Source organism: Sinohyriopsis cumingii, chromosome 6 (genome assembly GCF_028554795.1).
Source record: "Sinohyriopsis cumingii isolate HCF-2022 chromosome 6, ASM2855479v2, whole genome shotgun sequence".
Classification (NCBI taxonomy): Eukaryota; Metazoa; Mollusca; class Bivalvia; order Unionida; family Unionidae; genus Sinohyriopsis; species Sinohyriopsis cumingii.
This window is the reverse complement of record NC_142966.1, coordinates 29033212-29060072: the sequence shown is the minus strand read 5'-3', so window position 1 is coordinate 29060072 and position 26861 is coordinate 29033212. Positions and strand designations below refer to the sequence as shown.

Here is a 26861-nt window from a genome sequence, read left to right as displayed (position 1 = left end):
AGAACATTTCTCTAGGACAGTCTTCGTTACCAAGATAAAGTGTTTCGTCATAATTATAACTCAACTTTCTGTCACGTGTTGTGTCAAAAAACCGTTCAAAGTAAGCTGCTAGAAACAAAACAATGTTCGATTTTCAGATAGTGTATACCAAAATACAGAGAAAAAGAAGCAGCTGATGGCTCAGGGTATACCGGTTGTCGTCTTTTGGGGTCACGTTATGAAGAAGAAAGCAAACAAAGAACACTTTGAGTCGGAGTTCCAAGTAAGTAAGACGTTTTAAATGAATAGAAAGAAGACTTTACTGCCTGACCGCACCGACAAAATTCTTTTTCTTAAGCTCATTTTATTTATATTTTGTATTTCACTAATTAAATTTTAGGCAAGAGCGTTACGTCTAAGATGCGCTCGAATGTACTTCAAAGTCATCGCACGTCACGAATTCGCGTTCTTGTAATAAGTGATTTGTACTCGAGACAAAATTTCAGGGTCAGCATATCGAGCCCACAATCCAAGCGTTGAAATAAAAAGTCAAAGAATGAACGAACCTTCGCTTGTACGAACTGTCTTAGTTTCATATCTATTGATTGAAAGGTTGAGCAAAGTCCAGCAAGGGGATTAAAAATAAAAGCAAATAAAAAGCACTGTAAACAAATCTTTAACGCACATTTTCTATGCATTCGACCTTGACCTCAGTATAAAGGGCAAAATAACAGATGTAACATAATTCATTAGCTTAAATTGATCACGATTTATTACAAATATGATACAAACCTGTCAAATGAAACATTTTATGCAAGTAATAAGTGACAGCTTTGCCTCTACTCATACAAACATGGGCTAGAAAATAGTAGCTCGTGTAACATCTTCCATATATTGAATACAAATAACATGCTTACTTGTCTACATTTCGGAGAGAAACACAGATTGACATACATCTTGACATATCTTATAATTTGATAGTATGAATACTACCATTAACATGTAGAAAGGGATATACTTAGAATTTTTACAAGAAACCAGTTAATGCCGAACGAAAGAAAATATTCATTTTGATAAAATATTTGATCGATCCTAATTTGGAAAGTTTTTTTTCTCTCCTAGGAATAAAAAAGATCATAGCAAATACAGCGTCCATTTATCAAAGGGTACATACCAACTCTCAATTTAATACTAGTATATGCAGTGTGATATATCTAGCGTCAATTTCTCAATGGGTATATATAAACTCTCCCTTTAATACTTAAATTGCGTTTATAAATAAATATCTTGTAAACGCAGATGCTTTTGGTGTCTTCCCTAATACAGTCCCAACCCGGCTTCATCCAGTGACACTACTAAACTTCATTTTGGGAACTTTGCAAATCTTTTCTCCAGAACTTAAATGGCAAAGCCTATCACTACTGCGACAAACATACTGAATACTAAAAAATAATTGTTTTCTCCATTTCATACGGGAGTTGATAAACGTCTCTGTGCACTTTACCTAAATTGAATCTGACGAAAATGTATTGTAGCTGTCACGATTATGCAATAGATACATTGTTCATATGCGTTATGTAAATAAACAGTTGAGGTTAATATGTTAAAAATATTTATTTATGACAGGAATTCAGTCAAGGGTTGACCAAGACTCACGATACAGCCCTGGCAAATCCTTCAAAGAACCGATACAAATCAATGTATCCATGTAAGAAAGATTATTTGCAGTAGTCCGGTTATCCTGTAAACTTTCTGTCATTAGTGTCGCACATTTGTCTTGCGTATAGGAAAGCTTTATACATTCTTACGTAATCGTTAAAGATGGTAAATGCAAGACGGTGTAAAGGCAAGAATATACCCCAATCCGGATTATACCTCAAATTAAAACTTCCTAGGCTAGCCAGTTCATAGCCCTCATGCCAAATTATACCCCATGATATCAATACTGTTAAGCGATATACACAATAATTACTTAATTTTTCAACATTTTATTCAGGATGCAGCTTTCTCGGGTATGATGAGTAACATGTTTCAGTCGTACTCGTACTCTGTAAAGGTATATGCATACAAGAAAAGACAGTGCTAATAATGTGGCACACTATTATGGTTGTGTCAATTCAGAAAAATTTGAGCTTTTTGTGCAAAACTTGAAGAAGGAATGAAGAATTATGATACAATATACACTTCACATTCTTCCGGTAAAATTGTATTGATTAACTATTATATTTCCAACACTCCCATTAATATGTTCTAGTTTTTAAATCACAATGGTATTCTTATTTGATTAAGCTGAATCTAAAACATACCTAAAAATCTCAGAAAAGGCGGTGATGATCGTAATTCATGTTTTCCTACTACAAGTAAAGACCAGAACGATAAGTAAATATTAACTTAATATAAAAGTGGGGCATATTCTGGCCTGAATGGGCTATGGTCTGGCCCAGGTTATTTTACACCCCCGGGCATAGTTTAGCATAGTACACTGTATTCCCCGGAGTAAACTCTGCCCTGGGTTTAAACTGGGCAGGGGTTAATTTGGCCTGCTGCACCGGGGAGAATATATTACCATCTATATATATATATATATATATATATATATATATATATATATATATATATATATATATATATATATATATATATAATGAGGGTGTGTGTGCGTGTGTGGGTGTGTGTATGTATGTATGTATTTACTGTTCTGAAACTAAGTTGCCAAAATTTGCAAAGACCAACAAGTTTGTAAAATTCAAAAATAATTCATTGCCCTGGCATATTAAGTGAAAATGTCAGCATTATCAATTAAATCCGAAATTGTCTTTAACCTTATATCCCATGTCCAAATGTATGAAGTTGCAGTTAAAATATGGAGGCATTCCAACTAAGCTGCAATATTGCATGTGGTAATATATATATATATATATATATATATATATATATATATATATATATATATATATATATATATATATATATATATATATATATATGGTATGGAGTTTGACGATCTGCTAAGTCTTTTGATGTGTCATAATAGCATTATGGAAAACTGAATTCACTATCATTCAAAATTAACGTTACAATGCAAGAATGTTAATGAGCAATTCATTATTCCAGTGAATAAAATTTGAATCAGTCAAATAAAATGATTGAAATTAAATCTGAACTCAATAACAAGAATGATTATGATTGAGATATTAAGGCAGGATTGTGTACTTTTTTTAGGCAGACAAGATTATATACCCTTATAAATATATATATATATATATATATATATATATATATATATATATATATATATATATATATATATATATATATATATATATATATATATATATATATATATATATATATATATATATATATATATATCATAGTCGGTATACTTTGACTTTAGTGTGTACAGTTTCATATTGTTGATATTCTACATGTAAACATATCACTTTATGTGATTCTGATTCGTCCAAATAAGCCCACGGAATTATTGTGCACTATTCTGTTTATTGACTGGCTGCGATTATGGGTCACCGTGTTTAACCTCGCCATCTGGAATGTTTGTTTTTATTGAACATATTTAGGTGCCATTTTTTTTATTCGACTCGTAAAAGGGAATAGGGGTAAAATAGTTTCCTCTGTATCAATATTGTCAATTTACCATCATAATGTTTTAAAATGTCATGTATAAGAAATCACAGCATGAAAAATTGGTAAACCCCTAAAGAAAAGAACAATAACAACTCAGTCGATAGCAAGGATGGGTTTGGGGCTTGAGAGCGTTATATCTGTAGCATGTAATCTACCCATTATAGACGCAAGGTTTAAATGTAAACTTACTGCAGTAAATACACATTCCTTTGTTCAATCTAATGTTCCAAATCAAATATTGCAAATATCGCGTCAAAAATATATAACAGCAAAATAAGTATATTTCTGCAGCAAGTAATCATATTTTCAAAACGATATTGCAACAATGTAATTTTCAGTTGTGATGTGAAATTGAAATTTCAGTGTAAACACTGGCACTGTTGTGTATATAGTCCAATTCAAATCGGTACTGTGCACCAAATGAAACAATGTCACATGCATTAATATTGTATGTTAACAAATGCTTTGTCTTTTGTAAAATGTCTCGTTTATTTAGATGGCCGCTTGTTATTTGATTTACATCTGGCAAAAAATGTATACTATACTGTTACTATTTCAACTTTGTTTTGGATTTTGGGACTATATATTAAGTACAACAAATGAAAATTACAGCGTCTGTCAGAATAAACGAAATTATTCATTCTTCTTTCTATCCAAACAATTTCTACTTAAATAAAACTGAGTGATACAAGGAATATCAAATGGGTAATGATTTTATAATAGATGTATGAAACTCGTCAAATAATGGCCAGCTCCCACAAGAAAGACATTATTTAGCTCGTTTCAAAAATTAAAAATTAAATCGTTATCCATTTGAGATTCTCTATATATATATCTGTCCAATCACTCTCTCTCTCTTTATATATATATATATATATATATATATATATATATATATATATATATATATATATATATATATATATATATATATATATATAATTATTGCCGTAATTGCAAATTTCATCAGTCCGTATGTTCTCATTGTTTTAATTTAATTTGGAGATGCTGAGTTTCCTAAATAAATTTGAACTCAGAAATATTATTTTCCAGATGACTTTAATAGGGTAGTTCTTAAACGAGATTCGACACGTGACTCGAAGTATGAAAATGATTCTGACTATATCAACGCCAGCCATATAAAGGTATATGATACAGATGGAAATAATAATAATAATAATAATAATAATAATAATCAGCACAATCAGGAACAGTTGAGAATAACGACATGAAGAATGCAAAAGGAAATTTAATATTATTATCTTTATCGATAATATCGAAAGTCAGAAGAAATTTTGGAACTAAGTGGATCAGTTCACAGATGATGTCTGTTATTTCACTCACTACACACTAGGCACTTTTGTGTACCATACATTTATCATTATGACATAATAGTGATGTAATTTGCGTTTGTGTATGTGTGTGTGTCTGTGATTTTGATTTTAGCGTAGTTATAAAACAATTTCAGTCATATCGCTATAATTTATGCAGTGTGACGGTTTAAAGTGATGTCTAGGACTGGGACATCATGCCACATACATGTATCATGATGTCCCACCGAGTCACATTATCTTGACACCAGGCCGACCAGTCCTAACAATCTTAATGTTGAGAGCTTAGGGAGGCAGCCATTAATACCATTTTTATGTTAGTCCTTGGTATGACACGGCAGGGTTTTGACCCGGCATTCTGCCGCATTCCAGGCGGACGCTTTAATCACTAAGCCACTAGCGCAGTCTTGTAATTGGCGTGCACGCAATCGGGTGCAAAGGATGATAAGAGAATGACGTTAGGAAAATAAAAGGATTTTTCAACTTTAAAAATGCAAATATATTCAATGAAACATTGGAGTCACAATAAAACCATATACAGTTTCTTACGATATCCTTTTTTCACAGGCGTTTGAAGGCCGCAAGTGCTACATTGCTGCGCAAGGTATGTACACATTCTCGTAAAGAGTTGGTCACTCAGTGAAAATATTATTCAATATTAGTAATATATCGTAATAGATATCAGGAGCCGAAACAAACAGAATAGTTTGGAACTTGGTTTTTTTATACGATACGTCATAATAGTACAATTGCTAAGAAATTATTACATGGCGAACGTTATTTTGCAAAATGTTAACTATTCCATTGAGACAAAGAGATAACATATGATTTTAATTTTAGATGAAATAGAGGTTCGTAAGAATATAGCTCGGTCGGTGTGTATTTGTGTTCTGATGTCATTGTATGTTACATCTTTTTTCTATGATTTCTTAAAGGAGAACAACCAACCCCTAGTTTATCATCACTTTGCATTAAATTAAGTAAATGATCATATCCAGATACTTGAATCTCATACCACCACATATTTGTGAGGTCTTTTGAAGTGGAATTAAGCAATGCGATAAGCACTTTTTGTGCACTTTGTTCTAATCTGAAAGACAGTTTTGAATAGAAGTTCGATACCTATTGCTAATTGTACAAACGAAAATACTGAATTCTCTACCTAAATTTATTTTATATGAACACTCATGTAGTATCTTCTACACGTATTATGACAGATAAAAATATACAGATCATGGCTGAGTTAATATTAGTAAATTCAAATCATAGGTCCTATAAACAAAACAGTGGACGATTTCTGGTGGATGGTATGGCAAGAACGAACAGAATGCATCGTCATGTTAACAAATCTCAATGAAATGGGCAAGGTTGGTCTAAGTTATAAAAATAAATTTTCACATGTCGCAGGGGTTTGTGTGATTATGGACATTTCAATGATAGATAACAGGTTTTGGGACTCTCTCTGCGCGCGCGCGCACGTGTGTGTGTGTGTGTGTGTGTCTGCGTGTGAGTGTAGAATAAATGTCTATCGCTGTATTATCCAACATTGGTTTTAAGTTTTTTCCTCCTCTGGTTTTGTTCCACATTGCTTCGTTAACTCAGAGAAGAGCATAACTAATTCATGTCTGCAATTATGTCGATAGATAATGACGACAATGTTTATGATGACTGTGTTAGATTGGATTTTTTAGACACAATATATGGAGATGCTTGCATTGATAATGCGTAATGATAGGCACATATTATTAAACCAGAAAAAATAATTATTTCTACTACTTGTAACAGAACGTCCGGTAAAAGCTAATTGATCTTCTCTGTTTGGGGTGAGAATAAGCAATATTTTTCTACATGTTGATACCTAGAATGATATATACTTTTACACCGGCAAAATGGGGCTAAAATGTTTCAATATCTAAGTCATTTGATTCAGGTCAATAACAGCAGAAAACTGGAATACTTGAACTATAGAAATCGTGATAAAAAATTAGAAGTGCTTCATTCAAACAATGACGATTCGTGTTTTATATCTTAACTGATGTTTATAAAACTGTTTTTATAACATATTAATTCTTATTCACCTGGACTTCAAAACAGTAAAATCTCACCCTCATATCATATTCATTTCCTTTTTTAAAACTTTCTTTTGAAGGTCCTACTCTGTAATATATGACAAATAATTGTTTATTTGATCGAAATGTATTAACAAACATTAACCACATTAATAAACATTAACCAAGCTTTAAGTATCACAAAGTTTAGCATATTGACAAATTGACGGAACCAACATTTCGATAGTTCAAGTACCATCAGGTGTTGAAATGCGGGTTTCTTTTGATTTTGTGCATAATATTATCCTACATATTAATTACATGTTTTTGCGGACAAATAATGAATACAAATCAAAAACTATATCCATTTATTTATACCAATACTGTTTAAAAACAAAAGAAGAGTGAATATTATTTTTTTGTCTAGGTGAAGTGTATACAGTACTGGCCGGATAAGGAAGAACAGGCGTACGGAGACGTGAATGTTAAACTTCTACGAAATGAATCTTTCGCTGACTGTATCAGAAGAGACTTACAACTAACTGTAGTAAATATTACGCATGTGTCCTGATGAACAAGTACAAAATTGTGTTCATTGTTGTATCTGTTAAGAAGGATGTGCATTAAAATATAATATAATAGATAAGAGTTTAATAAATAAATAGCTCATGTAACAGAAAATAATTCCAACTGTAAACGACCCCATACTTCTTCAGCATTTAACGGTGACTTATGTTTTCGTTTTTACCATAAAGGATAAATAGCATTCAGATCTGAAGTTTGTTTGCTAGTATACTAATCTCTCATTTTCTGTGTAAATATTTTTAATTTTCTCAAATCTGATTTACAGATAAGCTCTGCAAGACTGGCACTAACTATTATACGTGAAAGTGTTATATGATTCTGTTGTAAATTATTGTATAGTTTTGTTGGTGAAACATGGAAGTGAAAAGTTTATGAGGACAAAAAGTGACATGAGATTATCAAATTTTCTCTCATGTGGTTTTTTAAGCATTGGTGTTTGGCTCTTAAATGTAGAAATATGCTACCGTATTTATAAAGAACGTATATTAATGTACCTGCAGATAATAGTTTCAAATATTTATGAATATGCATGCAATTAGCGTAGCCAGTAAAGGAGGCAAAGTGTGATAAAGTAATCACAACAAAATGTTATGATGGAATTTTTGTTTTCAATTGTCATTGATATGTGTCATAAACGGCACTGGCAAAGAAACGTTTAGATAGCGAGTAATCAAATCAAATATCAAGAGGAATTTAATTGTTTATTTGAACAGAAAATAAACTTCCCAGCTTTAATTAGAAAAGAATGGATGTTTAACATCCTTTACCAAATCGGGTTGCAGCTATATTTAGAAGTAAAACTTCAGTTGTGCACGAATGAAATTGTTAGAAAAGAAAACAAAAATGACGCTAAGCCACGTGGGCTCTTTTATTTTAGAGTGGCAAGTCGAGGAAGATCACTCAGTTTCATTACACAGCCTGGCCAGACAAAGACGTACCGGACACAGCCTGGTCACTTGTGGAATTCTGGAAATCTGTCAAGAAGCACAAGGCATATGGCAATGGTCCTATGATTGTGCATTGCAGGTATACTTTTGAATCACAGTTTCGAAAATTAATGAATTAGAATTAAAACAAAGGGAATGACGTTTGAGTGGTTATTATCTTTGTCTATGTTTCAGAGGGAAATAAAGCATACATAACCCTTGTGTGATATTTACATCAACTTAGAACTAACTGATGGTCAAAATTAATAATGCAATAAAAATAACATTTATACAGGACTAATATTTAGCATGCCCGCGTGATCTGTGTTTGCGATTATTCATATATATAATCGCGTCCATTTCATCCCCCTCATGATAATGAATTTGGTATACTTGCCATTCTCTAACGCTTGTAGAAACGTTGCAAATAATACTTGTTTAAACGAAAGTGTTTGCAATACGATCCGTGTTCCATATAAACATAAGGGTATCTTTTGACAGATTTATCCATATCTAATGAAATCCTTATTTAGTGCTGGAGTGGGAAGAACAGGGACATTCATCGCTTTGGACATCATCCACGACGAGACATGCGAAACGGGACATGTCGCCGTCATGAAGTGTGTCGAGAATTTACGGGAACAGAGAGTCAACATGGTCCAGACTGCGGTACTATTGATGATCAGGCCACCTTGAATTTTGCTGTAGTAGTATATTATTTAGTAGCCTATATAATATAATGGATTTTAGCTATTGTAAGACAACTATTCAAGATAGCATCAACTGTGTTCTCAGATCATTGAGGACAGCTCATGCTACGTATAACTCCTGAGTTTCAAACATGATAGAGAACAGATGTCGGTTTTAAAATATGAACTTGAATAAGCAAGAACAAGCAAAATGAAAATCGAAAATTTAAAATATTGGAAACTAGGGTTGGCAACATCTGCTAAAATAAGGGAAACGTTTGCGCTTTAAATATGCGTTTTTTATGTAAAATAAATAGGCACTTATGCTAACTGATATTACCACAAAGTGTAGCTCAGTTGTGAACATTGCGCATCCTTAGCTCTCCTTATTATTGTCTTCAGTTAGTTATTTTATAAGACCATGCAACAATAAATGCGAAATTGCATTGAGCGTGTAAATTATATATCTGTATATGGCTTTTTTTTTCTTTCTTTAGAATCAGTTTATATTCCTACATGATGTTGTCGCAGAAGCTCTCGGATTTGGAACAATGTCTGTATTAAAGAATCAGTTTCCACATGTACTCAGACATTTAATGGAGCAAGACGAAATATCCGGAACGACTCGCCTGCAAAGACAATACAATGTACGTAGTATTAAAACAATGCAAGTTTTGTTTTAAAGTATTTCTAAGGTTTATGAACAAAGTCTCTAACTGAATCATCTATGCAATGCTTGGGAAATAACCAGCTGACTTAACGAATTCTTTACTTCATGAATGCTCAAACAGAAATCTTACAATCTTGATAGTGACATTTGCCTTATATGTGGGTTCCGAACTTTGCGAGAACCTGCGAAGCGTTGCTCAATATACACCAGTAGTAACTAAAATGTTGCTTATGCATTATTATTATTGCGTATGCTTGGTTTGGTACCAGAAGTGTCAATTACCCCTTTAATAAGGTTCATCCACTAGAGAAAATGTAGTGGTAAGATATATAACTCTTGAAGCGAATTTAGTCACTTATCCAGCGATGAACGAAATCAGTGTATTAGTACATGAACTTTAGTTTCATTTATGCGTTTTAATACAACGCTACATAATGAGTTTGAATGTTAAATTCGTAAAAGTAAAGATAAATACTTTTCGTCTTAGAAACTGGAAACTGCTACTAACGGTGAAAGTTGCACATGTCTTGTGTAATTTTACAAAAAACTTCTGATTCAATTCTCTGTTTCACTATTATCGCATCCAATATGATATGAACCTTTACATATACGATAATCTTGAAATTATTGAAACAAATAGCTAACTGTAGGTAAAGATTCAATATAAACTATGCGATTATTTTGGTTTTAGTTCAGATTTAGAGTCATTAGGCTTTTAGTTTAACTTCAATGTATAATTGTCAATTACTAATACATATTTAAGTATTGTATGCTTTGATTATTATGGCGGGATACATATATCATATATTTCACAGATAAGTATGTAGCGATGAGCATGGTTCGATGGTTTTATGTTGAAGTATTAAAATGAACCGGTTTAAGTAAACTGTCCGATGTCAACATGAAAATGTGATTTCAGCCACTATCATAAGGCCAGGGTTCTACATATGCAATGTCAATTATTTTTGGAATCATCATCAAGTTAATGATGTGTTTAACTGATTTCAGATTCTCGAGAATATATACCTTAGAGAAGAAAAAGGTACTGTGCCAATCAGCTCGAATTCGGAAGGCGTTCACTTTCAATCTGAGATCATATGGCTACCGGTAAAGATAATACTTTGCTGTAAACATGTCCTAGTCAATAGACATTGTACAGATTATACGTATGATTGAATTTCGAGAATGTTATCTAATATTGAAAGAAAGTTTTGAGAGTGTTTGCACGTTCTTGTGTCGTACATGAACGGATGCCAAAACATAATATTTGGTGATGTGGAGGTGGCCGTGGTAGTATGGGCGCTGGAACGTGCAGGCAGGCTATAGTTGTCTTACCTCGCATTCAGAGGTCATAGGTTCGACACCAAGCAGAAACCCTGTATGGAGCTAATTAGTGATATGCTTGTTTAGCGCTAGGGTGGGAATAGTTCTCGTACTTGTTGTGGTAATCAATGTCCCTACATTCATCAAACATAGGGACTTTAATATACATTTTCGTTCGATATATATATATATATATATATATATATATATATATATATATATATATATATATATATATATATATATATGGTCTTAAGAGTAATTCTCCTTTGGACAGTGTTTGTCGTAATGCTAAATTATTCCCTTATATAGATATAACAGCTACCCACTAGTCTTGGAAATCACAGCACCATAAAATTGTAACCAAATTAGGTAATTCCCAGGAAGTTAGTAAAAGTGCAAATTTTATCTGTTTATTTGAAACGATCTCTTGACCCAGACCCTTTTCTACTTATATCGATGACCCAAAATTAGTAATTGGGAAACATATTAATTGCAGAATCTGTCGGGAAGAGATGCCTACATCGTAATGAAACGAGTCGACGACGAAACACTGATGGCCATAATTCGAGAGAAGAATATCAAATATTTGATCATCGTGGACAGTAACATTGTAAATACATATATAAATATACACAGCCTGCATATACTAAAATGTGTTTTACATAGTCTCTTATTTTTAACTTGACAAATAAATCTTATATGTGAATCACAGACATATTCAAATAAAGAGATATGAATGTTGAACACGGCTTCTATATATTCTTCACCTTGTCATAAAATGTAATTTAGTATCTAATCGTCAAACATTGATTATATATTTTGCTGCGTTTCTAGAAGCAAAGTACTTTCAATGTTTAAAAAGAGCGATTATTCTATGACAGGAAATGCACGTCATTGATTAGGAACAAGTAAGTCAAAATGTCTGACATATTCACTGTTCGTATAGATTCTATATGTCATACACATAACGCATGTTTTAAGTTCTGCTAACTGAACACTTCTTCCATGATTGCAAAACATTTCCATAAAAATCTAACTGATACGCAAGCATATAACAAACGAAAATATTTCATTCGCGAGATTATGTGTTATTACCTGCCTTGATGTCATTATTAACATCACTCTTTCTGTAGTTCAATGATAGCTTATAATACACTGTTGTTACGACTCCGATGTCTACAATTAAGTAATGTAAAGAAGGGAAACCGTCAAGGTTTGTAAAACACAGGAAATAACTTAATTATCTAACTTATGCCATGAAAATGTAAGAAAACATACAGTATTATGAAATAAATCCAAAATATTCCTAAACGTTTCTAAAATATACAAAAAATGAATATCTTTGAATGTGGTGAAGTGTCAATAGTGTTGATGGCTCACAATGAGATTGTCTACAGCATCTTTTAAATGAATACACAAAACTCCCAAAACGTTGTTCAAGTCCAAAGTCATTCTAATGAAGTATCTAAACAAACGATTCTTCTCAAATTAAATCTCAAGACAACATTAAATACATATGCAGAATGATAATTTAACAAGAGCAATATTGGGAAATACGAATACGAATAATTCTCCGACAATAGTCATCTCTATATCTCTATTACGACTCAATGCTGCTTCTATACATCCATGTAATTTATTTCGCAATACATTACTTATGTGGAAATACGACCCACATGATCTATATAGCAATACAAAACCATCCAATTTGAAAAGTATCTAAACCTGGTAAGAAATGTGTATTATCATACTATATTTAAGAAGTCAAACACTCAATACAGATATACATGCCACTGTAAAGCCAGCCCACGTTATTTCAATCATTTTATTTATGATTGGTGACTTTAATGAAAACTGTTTTGAAGCTAATGCCAGTGCCCCACAGGTTAGATACTTTGGCCAGTATATGGCGTACAGACACATCTTAGGTTTCAAGTTTATATTTATATTTTAGAAACGGACTATATTTAAACAAATACTTATTATATTAAATAGATATTTTTCTCATGAGAGTGAAATAAAAAAATAACAAAAGATAACCAGTATTACGAAAATACTAGTTTCTGATGAGGAATGACTAGCCAATAAAGGACAAAAACTATCTCTGGGAAAAAGTGATAAGTACACGTTTTCTAGTACATGGTGTGTGAAAATTTGTGTACAATAATGTTTGATACTTCTTCGTATTGTATACAATGGGCTTATTAGGCTTGTGTTGAGTAATAGGATATACACATTAAAGTAAAGCAGATGTTATCAAACTATTGAATATCAATATCACGCATACATTTATGTACAATACGACATTCTTAAGTAAATGCGTTTCAATTCGCAGCCTAAAGATGTATTCTGTTCCATTGGAGTCAATCAGTCCAAAACAGTTGCTGGCTTGGACATAACATGTAACAATAAAGAAAACCTGGGAGCGTTTGAAAAAAATCAGTTTTCTATCACAAGTGGCGAAAAGGTATGACATATGCTAGCTTAATCAATCAAACAATGATTAATTTAATTAATGTCCGTAATAATTTTCCTTTGTAAATAAGCTAATTAGTTATATCTTGTATTATTTTTAAGATGATATTGGGAAATCTCTTTTATTATATGGCCATAGCATTACCGGATGATATCATTAATTTTGCAAAGACAGAAACGGTTGTGACTAGAAATGATTAAGACAATAATCGAAGCTTATGCTCTACAGGTTAAGCGTGCGCTTCAGTGCCCATACGACATACATCGTATGTAACCATTTCTTTTTCGAGATTTTGAAGTATTGCCAATACGAAATGATGAGAAGAACTCTCTTTTCTTACTACAGAAAGAGCCACAAAAACTGACAATGTTCTTGCTGAAAACCTGGGAAGAGTCGCATGAGGTACCTTCAGACTCAAACTCTGTTTTGTCATTACTTGAGGACTTTGGCCAGTACCATCTAAATCACAGCGAATTAAATCCAGTCCTCCTCTTCTCCAGGTTTGTATACAGAGCTGCAGCTATATAACACATAAATCTTGTAGTCTTATTCTTATTGTGTCATCTATTTGACCTCTTTATTATATATAGTTATCATACTATATGATGCTCGGGCATGGATGAAACACAATATTCAAAATAAGGGTGAATGTTCAGTTAGTTTAATTGGACTCCACGACTTAACCCGATACTACATTTTGTTTATTTAATTGGTTTACCTTATTACTATTTAGCATACTGGCTGCCCAAACGAAAATTACAATGGCGTTGAAAATTTCTTTAACATGCATATAATTACAATACTATTTTTTTTAAAAGATAAGCAGTTCATGTTTCCTCTGATAGTGTCTTCGTTGTGTCTTGTCGCGTAGCTACCCAGGTTTCGTAAAAAAAAAGTATTCTGTGTGTGTTGGCATCGTGCTATCATTTCGTATAGACACCCTTGTTTCATCAAACAGTGCCTTCTTTGTGTGCTGACATCGTGCCATCATATCGTATAGATACCCAAGTTTCATCAAATATTGTCTTCTATGAGCGTTGGCACCTTGCTATCATTTCGTACTGAATATTTTGGCATAGATGTTGAACGCCAATGAATTAGAATGAAATGTTGTGCTACTGTTTTAAATCAAAGAATTTGATTGTTATTGTTGCCCTAAGGTTAAAGCATGCATGCAGATAGAAATTAATATATATTACAAACAAATCGCTATATAACAGTACTCCACTACAAATTAACATCCTATTCCTGCCAATTACTGTTTTGTTTGCACTGAGTTTTAATTATTTGATTTACCTGCACAGATAAGTAATTATTTCATGGTACATTGTTGTTTCTAAAACATTATATTTAAGCGTGAATTACATTATGTCCTAACAAATCGTTTCCTTACTTGCACGAAGATGTAAACTCTTTCGCCTAAGTAATATGAATTGTTGGACCAAATCATTCATCTTCGATATAATTGATATTACCCAAAATTCGATTACAAATACATTTAAAGAATACATTTGAACATATTCAAACCGATTATTAAGTGTTAAACATAAAATAAATCCTTACGTTGTGTCTCGTACACCTTATGCGAGTTTCTATTGATTAATACCTCAGATGGGAGTTGAACAGATGCAGCCTTATTTACATCTTGCTGAATGAAAAAGACAGAATTCGTAGAGACGGAGAAATTCATATCTTGCGGACAAGTGCGGATATGTTAGAAAGGAGTCGGAAACTACTACCAACATTTGTAAGTATCTTTTAGTAGCCTGTCTTTCGCGAGTTTTCTAAACTGTGTAGTTTATAGTCTCGAATAAAGATGTCTGTAAAAGTAAATTTGAATTTTAGTTTATCTGTATACATTTGTGGCACATCTATAATCTGTACTGTTATTTCCAAGATGAATCCTCAATACTGGAATATAATCTTTTTGTGTAGATATTATTATTATTATTATTATTATTATTATTACTGCTGCTATTACTACACATACCAACTACTACTACTTCTACTACGATGACAACGGTTACAATTACTACTACTATTTGTCTCATTAGTTTATATTTATTATACCTAATAATTGTGTATACTTATTTCAGGAGCAGTATGTTTTCGTTCATAAATGCATTCATACCGATGCTTTGCCAGAATCCACATATGAAAATACATTTGGAATTATGAGGGAAATTCTTTGATCATCATATATGAAGTGATTGCATCAAAGCATGCATGCTATTGGAATATGGGGAAAAAAACCGTGACTGTTTCATTCCATTGATATCATGCAACATACTCCAGACATTTTGTTTTACGCAGAGAAACATAAACTATCTATATATCTCTATTACATAAAATATCTAAAACATTATTTATATCCAAAAAGAACAATATCCAAAATCTGTATACTTTAATGTTAGAATATTGTAGCTTTTTTATATTCCTTTCGTTTCCATTTCCACGTTCTAAGTAAAGCGCAGATGTTCTAAATAAGAACAGACCGATATGGAATACATGTCCGAGGAGCCCTTATCGAAGGTAGATATTGCACCTTCCTAATGACATCTCGCCCATATGTCATTGGAAACGGATTTATTGGCCGGCACAAATTTTTATTTTATTTATTTCATTTCATCTTTTCATTTCTGTATTTCGAAAAGGGAATAGTATTCTTGTAAGATAGACTGCACTCAATATTTAGTTTTGAAATATAATACTAATTCTGAGACATTAAATAGCACAATTCGATTAGACATTTACTTTACGAGTCTGTGGGTTAAACCTAAATTTCATGTTAATGTGATTTACATGACATCTGCTTCAAACGTGAAAGCATTAAACTTGCAGTAATGCGACCCAATTATTTTCCTTTGTATTTTCGCATATTCTGCTGAGAAATGACAAGTTATTTCATATATTGATACAACATTTATTGAATCCTAGTTGTATATGTTATATCTAGAAAGCATTCTTATTTTCATAAAATATAGAAAAATATGTTAAAGCCATGATCATTCATACTTTACTTAAGACTATAAAATTTGAATGTGAACGATATTTATAGATATCTGCATCTGCATGCGAATGAACGAGTTTTTTCGGATGTAAATACTGCACGACCTTGGGAGCGCAGTATACCAATCAGACAAATCGAGTTCATACTTTCCCATACAAATGCAGAAACATTTCTATTATATGCTCATTTTGTTATTCTATTAAATGCTTAATTATATTACCAAAATACACCACAATAAACAAAGTAACGGAATGTATGCCGTATTACAAAATAAATACAAAAGCGCAGATTCTTCATTACACAACAAGAACATTATTACTGCACACATAACTCCGCCCATATAAATTTGGACTTAGTTGCTCGCTCGACATAACTTTCGAAAGAAAACGGCGTGTCAAGTTCAATTCAAATTTGGAGTCATATTGTGAGTAAATGCACATTGCAACACCGTTTTCATTTGATCTGGAATGAATAGATTTTGGTAATTATTTCGATACTACGAAATTTCATGATTATTGACTGGATTTATATGTGACCATTACACATGAAATACATTGGATTGAAAAAGCGAGACAGTAGCGTGTTGACATCTGAAAATGTGTTTCTGTTTCTGTCATTGAATGTTCGAAATCATAATGTGGAAAAAATATGAAGTTTTCAATTACAATTATCAAAAAGACGCTATTAAATGTAATGTTTATATAATTTTAAATGAAGTAAGGAGGATGTAATTGCACTTATATTCTAAATTATAGTACAATTTCGAAATGTTTAATCAACATTGAGTACATTTTGAGGAAATTCAGGATGTAAAACTATACGTATATTTTTTCCTATTCTTATTACCAGCTAAAGAAGAGAGTACACCCTTGTCACTTGTATGTTATTTGTAAGGACCCTTTCTGGCGTCAAATGTATTGCTCAAATAAATCCGAAACATTCTATGATAAACGTTGACGCGGAATGTGCCAAAGCAGATGGAATGTGTCAGTCCATGAAACATCTGCTTTAATTCACTCAGAAACAAATTTGATCAACCAAAACGTAAAGCGCCTACTACGCGAGTGTACATGATTTGTTTACTAATCAAAAGTGCTGGCGTATGTGGCTATGTTTGTTTACAATGGAAAGTAACCCTTTATTCACGTGAATGCAATATGAAGGTGTGAAATATGGTAAAATATATAACGATTCTGACAATGTAAAGTTAACCGAGAATAAAATGAGCACATACTAAATTAATCCTTCTTTATATTTCATCCAAGTGTATGAATACAGAGGTTTGATCAAAATATACACAATTGTTAAAGCTACTTTGATTGTGCTTACATATTCAAATACTTCAACATCCAGTTTTCTTCTAGCAGGGAATTAAGAAACGAACGGAACAATTATGAAAGATCATTTCTTAAAGATCGCATGCAGAACGGTTATGTGTAGTTATTTGCAAAGATAAATCGAGTAAATGATATTAGTTTTTATTATTGGTCATATTCAAACAAAAGCAAATTCGGAAATATGTACTAGAACAAAGTTTGAGATATAGTATTACTGTGAATGTAGGGGCCTCCAGTGGACGAGTGGTTTAAAATACTACCCTTTGTCAATCATACTCATCCCACCTATCCGCATTGTGTCGAGTCGCAAGCTCGACAAATGTGGGCATGTGACAAAGATTATCTGGAGCATCCTGTGAATTGGTGGTTTGTACCTGGATTTTCCCAGATTGGTCCAGCACCAGCTTTACGTTGTGAAAAATAGCTTTAAACTAACAAAAACAAGAAAAACAACAATGCCATCAACAACAAAAACTGCAAATGTAATTGCAAGAAAGGACACCGTTGAGGGTGTTCCAGGTTGCTATATCTTTTAAAATGTTAGGCAAATTTAAATTCAACAGCGAAGACTTATGGTATCAGTCCTTTCATAGCGTCAAGAAAGTACACATTTGAGATGTTTGAAAATGAAATAAATTTTACTTTAAAACTGACGAAATGGTGAATGACAAAGACAAACCGAAAACATATTTTTCTTGTACTACACAGGAAAAAGCTCCATCGTTACAACGTTGGTGGTGTCAGTATCGGACATCGATATATGGAGCATACATGCATGTATATATATATATATATATATATATATATATATATATATATATATATATATATATATATATATATAAACCGTCAAGTTCAGGAAGTGCAGCAAGGACTGCAACTCCAGTCTCGTGCTACAGTACCTCGGCAGACACTGCACAACTACCAATCGGTACATCTCTCATGGGTGCACTTCTATCGTCTCTCGAGACTAACGGACAAACGCATGCAAACATGAACCTAATAGTATCACTAAATATGGCTTTCGACCTGTTCTGATGTTGATGGAAATGAAGCTACCGCATAATCCATGAACATTTCGGTCTTCCATAATTGTAATCAGAATTATTGATTCGTTATCGTGTCGTTGGAAATGAAGTTGCTAAGTAAAATTGAAAACAAATTAACGGCATTGATAATTAACAAATATATGCTACTACATATATTATTTCCAATCGAGTGTCTGATTGTCCAGCTGGATATTAAAAAGAAACGTGATTTGTCTATAATTAACCATTTAAAAGAATGTTAGAAATTGACATAAATCAGAACAAGTATTACTGTGACTCATATAAATAACAGTTTCGATGATTGGTTTTCATAATGGCACGTGTCAGGGAACAATCATTAATTCCTCAAGTTTGTTATTTCTATTTCGAATCCCTCATACAATTATATTATAATTATCTCTCTTTATTGTTTTTCTTCTATTATTGACAAGCAGACGTGAAAATTGCAGAATAATTCTACATTTAGTAATGGCACATTCCATATTAAATACTACAAATTTACGTCCTGGCATTAAAAGCCTGTCTTTTGCGTGCAAGACAGACGCGTGGTTCCCTTACTTGCTTTAACGAGACAGGACTAATCTTTACATTTTGCCGGAGTCAAACGAGTCTTGCTTCTCTTTCTGAAAATTTCGAACTGAGGAAATTCGCCTAAAGTCGTTACTTCAAATTCAACAATACTTCCAAGTTGTACGCCTTAAGTTAAACTGACTAATCTTAATCAGCCGTAACGTCTCCTAGTTTGTCCTCACGATAAATGTTTCTTTCTTCAGGTTTTGACAGCCTAAAATCTGGGAAATACCAGGCATAACAACTTCCCTTTGTTAACTGACTATTCGACATAGCGTTCCCATTCAGCGGTTATGGCCGGCAATTTTAATGTCTACTTTCCCAGGACAGCTTTGCGGTGCCCCGGTCAGTTATAAAATAGCTGTAGATGCCGGCCTCTCAAATTAAAAAACTGACGTGGAAAAAAGTTCGAAGTGGCCCTTCACATGAACTATTGCTGGCTTGACTGCAATACCATTTTAATGTAAAATTTATTCAATTTTAAGGTTCAATACTTGGTCAAAATAGAAACATTACAATTGACATTTTTTGCTGTTGCACTATTTGCAACCAGTCTATATTACGCGTAAAGAAACGGGGATATTTTCTGTTACATTGTATTTTCTTGCTATGAAGATTTTACACATACTATTTAGAAGAAAGAAGACAAAGAGATTTTAAGCACATATTATTATTATTGTACAGTAACATCAAATTTTACATCGGATTTGGAATTAGATTAATGTATCGACGGATATAGTTTTCTTTTAAACGATTTTTGGACAGAACAAATAATCCAGAGATAATTATGGAGAGGCCAACCTAGATTGTGTTGTTTTGTAGAAAGAACCTAATGAATATTAGCCTTTGTTTTTCAAACACTAGGGGACAGAGCATATATAAAGATTCTGTACATATATGTACATTGCCAAGTAACTAGGGAAAACAGTTCCTAATGAATATCTGTTTCTACAAGGACAAGAGAAAAGTAATGTATATTCTCGAAGAACACGAGAACTCAAACATCCCTAGAAATAAATCATAATCAATCATATTAGCTAACATTATTAAACAGTTCTCAAATAGACACAGATTTTGATTTTATTTTTTAAACTTAATTTTAAACATCTTCATGTTTCTAAGATTTACTAATCGTCAATCAAATGCATAATTTTGATATTCTCGTCGGTTTAGGTAGCTTTCTCACTCTTTAGGCAGTGGTGTTTGAAGGCGACATTGCTTGTAAAAGATGCCGTTTGCTCGCGGTAGTCGTTTTGTTATGCAACTGACGCAGCATGCGGTATTCGATGCATAACTAATATTATACAACTTCAAGTATACGCGATAGTCAGAGAATTTTCACACTCAGCATTTTATGACAGAATTCGTGCACAAGGTGAATAAACTGATAGTCGTCTATTTTTAAATTCTATTTGGAGCGAGAACACCCTTGTCACTAGATAGCACACGTCAAATCATTTATTTAGTAACAATTGCGCAATTATTACTTCCGGCTCAGTACCATTCTATTTTAGTGCAATTATTCCTCGCTCCTTGTAGTGGTGATACAAGAGTTTAATTTAGACAGTATTGATTGCTGCGTGTTTACGCTCTTAAAAAAGTTACAAGGAAAGAGTGAAGACAACAAGCTTTGTATGTCATGTATTCTTGCAATGGAAGTTTCCTTTGCCTTTGCCTCTTTCCTCCTTTTGCAACTGCGTTTACCTATCGTCTCTTTGCCTTTCTCTCTTATTATCCTCTTTCTGCAACTGCATGTGCCTTTTTCAGTCTTTCTGCAACCACCTTTTATTTTCTCCTATCTCCTTCTGATTGTGAATCTTTGTTAACCCTGTTTATATTTGGTGTTTTAATTGCAGTTATATTACCTTTATTTCAGAGACATACAGAATACAATTGTTAATCGAACCGATCGCAATTTTATCCAAATTTATTCTTCACTATCAACTACTAGAATAAACTATTATTTCATTTCTTCCTTAAAATAGCCTTCGCCTCAGAAAGCTCATATTGTCACTTAAGCTGGAGTAATTCGTTCTTTTTTATTGACTCTGACCCGTCGTGGGTAAGATTTAAAACAATGATATCCACTTTAGATGACAAAGTGCTAAGTTTTTTCGTTTCACTATGGATGACTCAAAATGTAAAATTACAATTCCTGGGACATAGAAAGATCAGAAACAATCTGAATTTAAATTTCAAAAACAAAGGTTCCTGAAATATTTTAGGGATATTCATATCCCAGTTGAAAACTCCCAATCTTCTTTTATGACTCTATGTTCTTGACCTAAGTAATAGGAAAGAGAGACATCCAGCAAGCTGTGCAAAATGCAATAAAAAATTTATTTCTTTTCAGTACAAAGTAAAAAATGAAATGGACTAACGGCATTGTGAATTAAATGCTAAACAGTCCAAACACTTCTATGACATGTCCAAATGGGTAAAGTTCTATGTAGATTCTAGTGGGTTTTCAAATGCATTGCAATATTGAATGCATTGATATGAAAGTGTTATTTATCTAATGACCTGGGATATGGCGATATGCTAATATTCTTTCGACGCATCACAAATATAATATAATCCCAAATGTCCTTGATCAAAATTAATAATTTAGTCAAATAATATTATTAAACGCTTCGTAATTCCAGTAAATAATAATAATAATAATAAATAAATCAACCAAAATTAAAAATTCAGCACAACATTAAGACATATTCGGCATTAGCCGTTAAGACAACAGTGAGTATTTTTTCAACTAAACAACATTATATAAAAAGCCAAGACACAATTATAGAGCTAGGACGTCATGTACCTCTTACTATATTATTTATAACACCGGAGAAGAACGAACTATTTAAATTTAGATAGCCCCAGTTCCCCAGTCAGCAATGCCGACGGCCTAGATGCATATAAGACTCAAGGTAAAAGGCATCAGAATTTAATAACATATCAAGGTATTCAACAATTTCATCGACAATATCTCATCCGTAATTCTTTCAGCAAGTACAACCAGTGACTTATTCCATTTCCAGTTACTATCCTCATATGAAGTTACAGTCTTAAGAGAGTATGTTTCCTTTCAGTGTTGATTCTGTTACTCATCTGTCCACCTCTTGGTCCTCTCATCTGGTACTTCTGGTAGCCTCGACTCCGTGCTCTTCTGTGTACGTTCGGAAATCTCTTATACGCTTCCTTTTTCATTAATAATATGTTATTAGTACACTGAACATAGATATCAAATTAAAAATAATATACTTAAAATCAGGTTTACACACACACACACACACACACACACACACACACCAACACCTCACCCCCAACCCCCACACACAAAGGTACGATGTGTTGGCTTTCATGCCTTTCTAAGTGATATGATTTTTTTATTGCTGCGAACTCTCTGAGCCGGATAAAGTGTAGTAGGATTCCAGTAGAAAATGGGTCGTATAAAAAGGCTCAGTGACAGTGTGCTCTGGGAATACATCAGCTATAAACAAATACTGTGCATACCAAGCTAAAATCTGCACAAATGTACAAATAGCGATAAGCGAGATGACCGGATAATCTACAATATGGCTGATAATGTTGTTATTTGATGGTCTTCATCACTTGTTATGATAGAGATTTATTCATAACTTTAGAAATGAAATGTTTTCACCCTGTGGAGAGAGAGAGAGAGAGAGAGAGAGAGAGAGAGAGAGAGAGAGAGAGAGTGAGTGAGAGACAGAGACAGAGAGAGTTCAGGCTCTCTTAAAAATGTAATTCCAAACGGTGTAGATCCGACTATATCTTGAGGAAGGTAGACAACATGTACAGAATCGACCGTAAGAGAAGATGAATTTCTGAACTCTGGAGAACAAACTAACTTTATTGAAATAATTGATAAATTAAATTATATTATAGATATATAATTACATCTACATACATTTTACATTTCAAATATAAGAAATATATGTAAAATCACAACATGCCTTTAAGCTTTCCAACTTCATACAATACTGTAATTTCTGTATTTTAGAATAAATAATTACTTAAAGAATATTTTATTTCTAAATTAATTATTACTGAGAGTGAAGTCTCTAGTTGACTTGTCTTCTATAAAAATCACTATTATAATTAATGATATAGTTATTCTTTATACATTTCAACTTTAAGGATAAAGAATAACAAGGAAAATAATGAGGAGTATTAAAAAAATACAAACTTTTTGCAGCTGTTCCGCATTTTTCATTGAACATTTACCTTAACATTTTAACATTGGAGATCCCTATACCCTAGAGAAAATCCTACCAATATAGACAGTCGCTGACCTCTAAGAGAAGACAAATTTCTGAGTTCTGGCGAACGAACTCATTTTAAGCACTGCGGCATATCCCTTTATCCGCGATTCAGGATGCATCCTTGATACCAAATAAGGATATACAGTTAGGTGACCTTGCACCTTAACTTTACACACGAACTCAAAGATCCACTACTTTCTGTTTTATCTGGGTTTGTATACGTTATTAGACAACAATCTGCCGCAACAACTGTTTCCAATAAACGCGTGAAATCTTACTGACATACTCAACAACAAAATATTTGGCTACACCTTGCTACTGAGTTTAAATTTTGGCGATTTACAATATAAGAAGAAATGCATTATGTAATACGAGGGATTTTAACAATTCTCACATTAAAAGCACAATATTTATTAAAATCATATACACTTTTATTACAGGAATAAAACTTGTTTTCAATATAAAGTGTGAAACGTTCAATGTCACCATTATGTTACAATTTATTCCTTCATATAAATGTTATTACAACGAGATTCTCCACGTCGAAAATGCAATGCATATTTGCAAATATCGACCTAGTTCAGTTTAGCTAAAAGCTCTCTGTTATAAAACAATATATAAATTGTTTCTTCGACGTTTTAAACCCTTATTATGACTAGTTGATATTCGTCTCTTCATATGTGAGTAATGATTAAAGTCAATGTCATGCAATAAGTTCAATATATTTATATAATGTACCAAACATTCCAAAGCTAACATTATCATTGGAACAGTATCCGAATATGAGTAACGATATTTAAGTATTGCAGTGACGATAAGATTGTGTTGATACGACGGTAATTTTTTATCTTGCTGCAATTACAACATACCGTTGGAAGTATACTTTTAAATATGGGGCTCATGGCGATGGCAATCACATACCGTGTCATCTTCACTCATTTTCGTTTGCAATCATATTCATATACCGGGACAATTGGATTTTTTTTTTGAGGCAGCGGTGTATTGTATCGTTCCAGTGGTAATTTCATTTTGGTAACTATAAATTTGTTGTCAAACTGTACTTCTAGATTTGGAAGAACAATGTTACTGTTTTAAAAATAAATTGTATCATCGTAGAGCTAAAAGTAGCATTGCAACAATAAAGCGAGCTGTCGAAACAGTATCAGCAACAACGACGAGAAAAAAAGTACCCGTGCGACTGGTGTAGATGAATATCGATGCATGTTTTAATGAACTCCATTGCAGAGATAGATGATAATCATAGCAGGGGTAGAGAATTATAGATACATGGGTTAGATGATTATCGTCGCAGGGGTAGGGAATATGGTTGGCACGGTATATGTATATCGTTGTAACAAATACAGAAATTGTTGCAATTACATCCGAATTGAAAATACCGTTCCGACTATAAACATTCACTTTGCGTCCGCTAAACATAGCGTTGCAACGATAGGTCGGTCTTTTGTTTAGAGAGGGATATTATTGGAAACATGAAAAGCGCATATTTACATGTATATTTCTCTAATACGTCACAGAAACATACAAAACCTGTTTCAAGCAAAAAAGAAGTATTAAAAAAGTGGTTAGATATAAAGACAAAAGAATATTCCAAGTTGGTTATATATAGTTGAAGAATGCCCACCAAGATATCCAAGGCCTGTTAGCCTAGGGGTGGTTTATATCTATAACTGTTCTATATGTGTGCGTGCTTACATCCTGTGTAAGTTTTCTAGTAAGTCAGCCATATGACTAATTTGTAGTAATTCTGTCTTAATTCTTTATCCGTCAGTATGGCACACGTGAGACCAACTCCTACCATGAGTCATTTGTATTTCTAGGCTGTTTCCTGTGCATTCGCATTGGGTTCAATATTATTAGCCTATTTTAAACTTTCGTTTTATGATTGTTTTTGTCACTCGGCCCTCATGCATGAATCTTATTTTTACGACGCCTTGGTAGCCTCATGCGCTCACATATCTAATTTTGATCTTGTATTGTATGCCGAAATTCAAAATAGTCGATGCTGTTTGTTCGGCCCTCCAGGCATTATATATTTCAACTTAGAATGTATGTGATCTACTTTGTTTACGAAGGTTCTGCGTCAGAAATGCGACGTTAACACACGGATTTATTGGAGACAGCCTGAATAAGCCTTTTGTTTCTTCAGAATTGTCTGTACAAGAGTCGACTTTATGTATTGAGGTTACTGGTGTGTGTCATTGTTTAGACAAAACACGGGCAACGGCTGGTTTCAATGGGCAAATCCAGATTTAAATTATTAAATTTTATTTTTAGTCAATATTACATGCATCTATCTAACATATTGAGATGGAATGAGATATTAGCGGTTTGAATGTACTTAGTGTGATGGACTGAGATATTAAGGGCCTTAATCTACTGATTGAGACGGATGGAGATATTAATGGCTGTATATACGTAGTGAGATGGACTAGGACATCAGGATATTTCAAATTTACCCCACATACTTTCTGCGTTCATTTTCTTCTATACTGTCAACATTTTTTAAATGGTATCTGCTTATTTTAGAGACACATTGTTGTTTGGTCTAATATCGTTTTATAAAATATAAACAGCGTCATATGCTTTTGTAAAGAATGGGGGAGGGTACCATTACATACTTTATATTATGGCCTTAACTTTGTACTTTTCTCATTCGTTTATTAAATGTATATAAAAAGAATGTATAACAAATCTATAATCCACTGTATCAGAGCCACAATTATTATATGCTCATTGTTTTCCCCGTTAACCTTACATTGTCAGAATCGTTCAATATTACCTGATGCTGAAGTCGCGCAACAATACACATATACATTCACGTGCATAAATGAACTACTTTAATTGTAAAGAAACAATGGACGCAGACGTCAGCGCTTTTGGTTTGCACACAAATCGTGTACACTGGCGTAATAGGCTATTTACGTT

General features: G+C 32.9%; 1 protein-coding gene across 1 annotated transcript in view; it reads left to right on the top strand.

Annotated features, from left to right (window-relative positions):
• LOC149796563 (uncharacterized) overlaps nucleotides 1-17923 on the top strand; it is a 114726-nt gene extending 96803 nt beyond the window's left edge. The window contains exons 12-26 of the mRNA XM_089961259.1: nucleotides 138-262; nucleotides 1606-1687; nucleotides 4678-4769; nucleotides 5523-5559; nucleotides 6225-6322; nucleotides 7431-7550; nucleotides 8466-8614; nucleotides 9048-9183; nucleotides 9701-9850; nucleotides 10882-10980; nucleotides 11696-11809; nucleotides 13535-13666; nucleotides 14021-14175; nucleotides 15287-15422; nucleotides 15772-17923. Coding sequence (XP_089817385.1) covers nucleotides 138-262; nucleotides 1606-1687; nucleotides 4678-4769; nucleotides 5523-5559; nucleotides 6225-6322; nucleotides 7431-7550; nucleotides 8466-8614; nucleotides 9048-9183; nucleotides 9701-9850; nucleotides 10882-10980; nucleotides 11696-11809; nucleotides 13535-13666; nucleotides 14021-14175; nucleotides 15287-15422; nucleotides 15772-15867 — 1721 coding nt within the window. The 3' untranslated portion in view covers nucleotides 15868-17923. The remainder of the gene's footprint in view (nucleotides 1-137; nucleotides 263-1605; nucleotides 1688-4677; nucleotides 4770-5522; nucleotides 5560-6224; nucleotides 6323-7430; nucleotides 7551-8465; nucleotides 8615-9047; nucleotides 9184-9700; nucleotides 9851-10881; nucleotides 10981-11695; nucleotides 11810-13534; nucleotides 13667-14020; nucleotides 14176-15286; nucleotides 15423-15771) is intronic.
• The last annotated feature ends 8938 nt before the right edge of the window (nucleotides 17924-26861 follow it).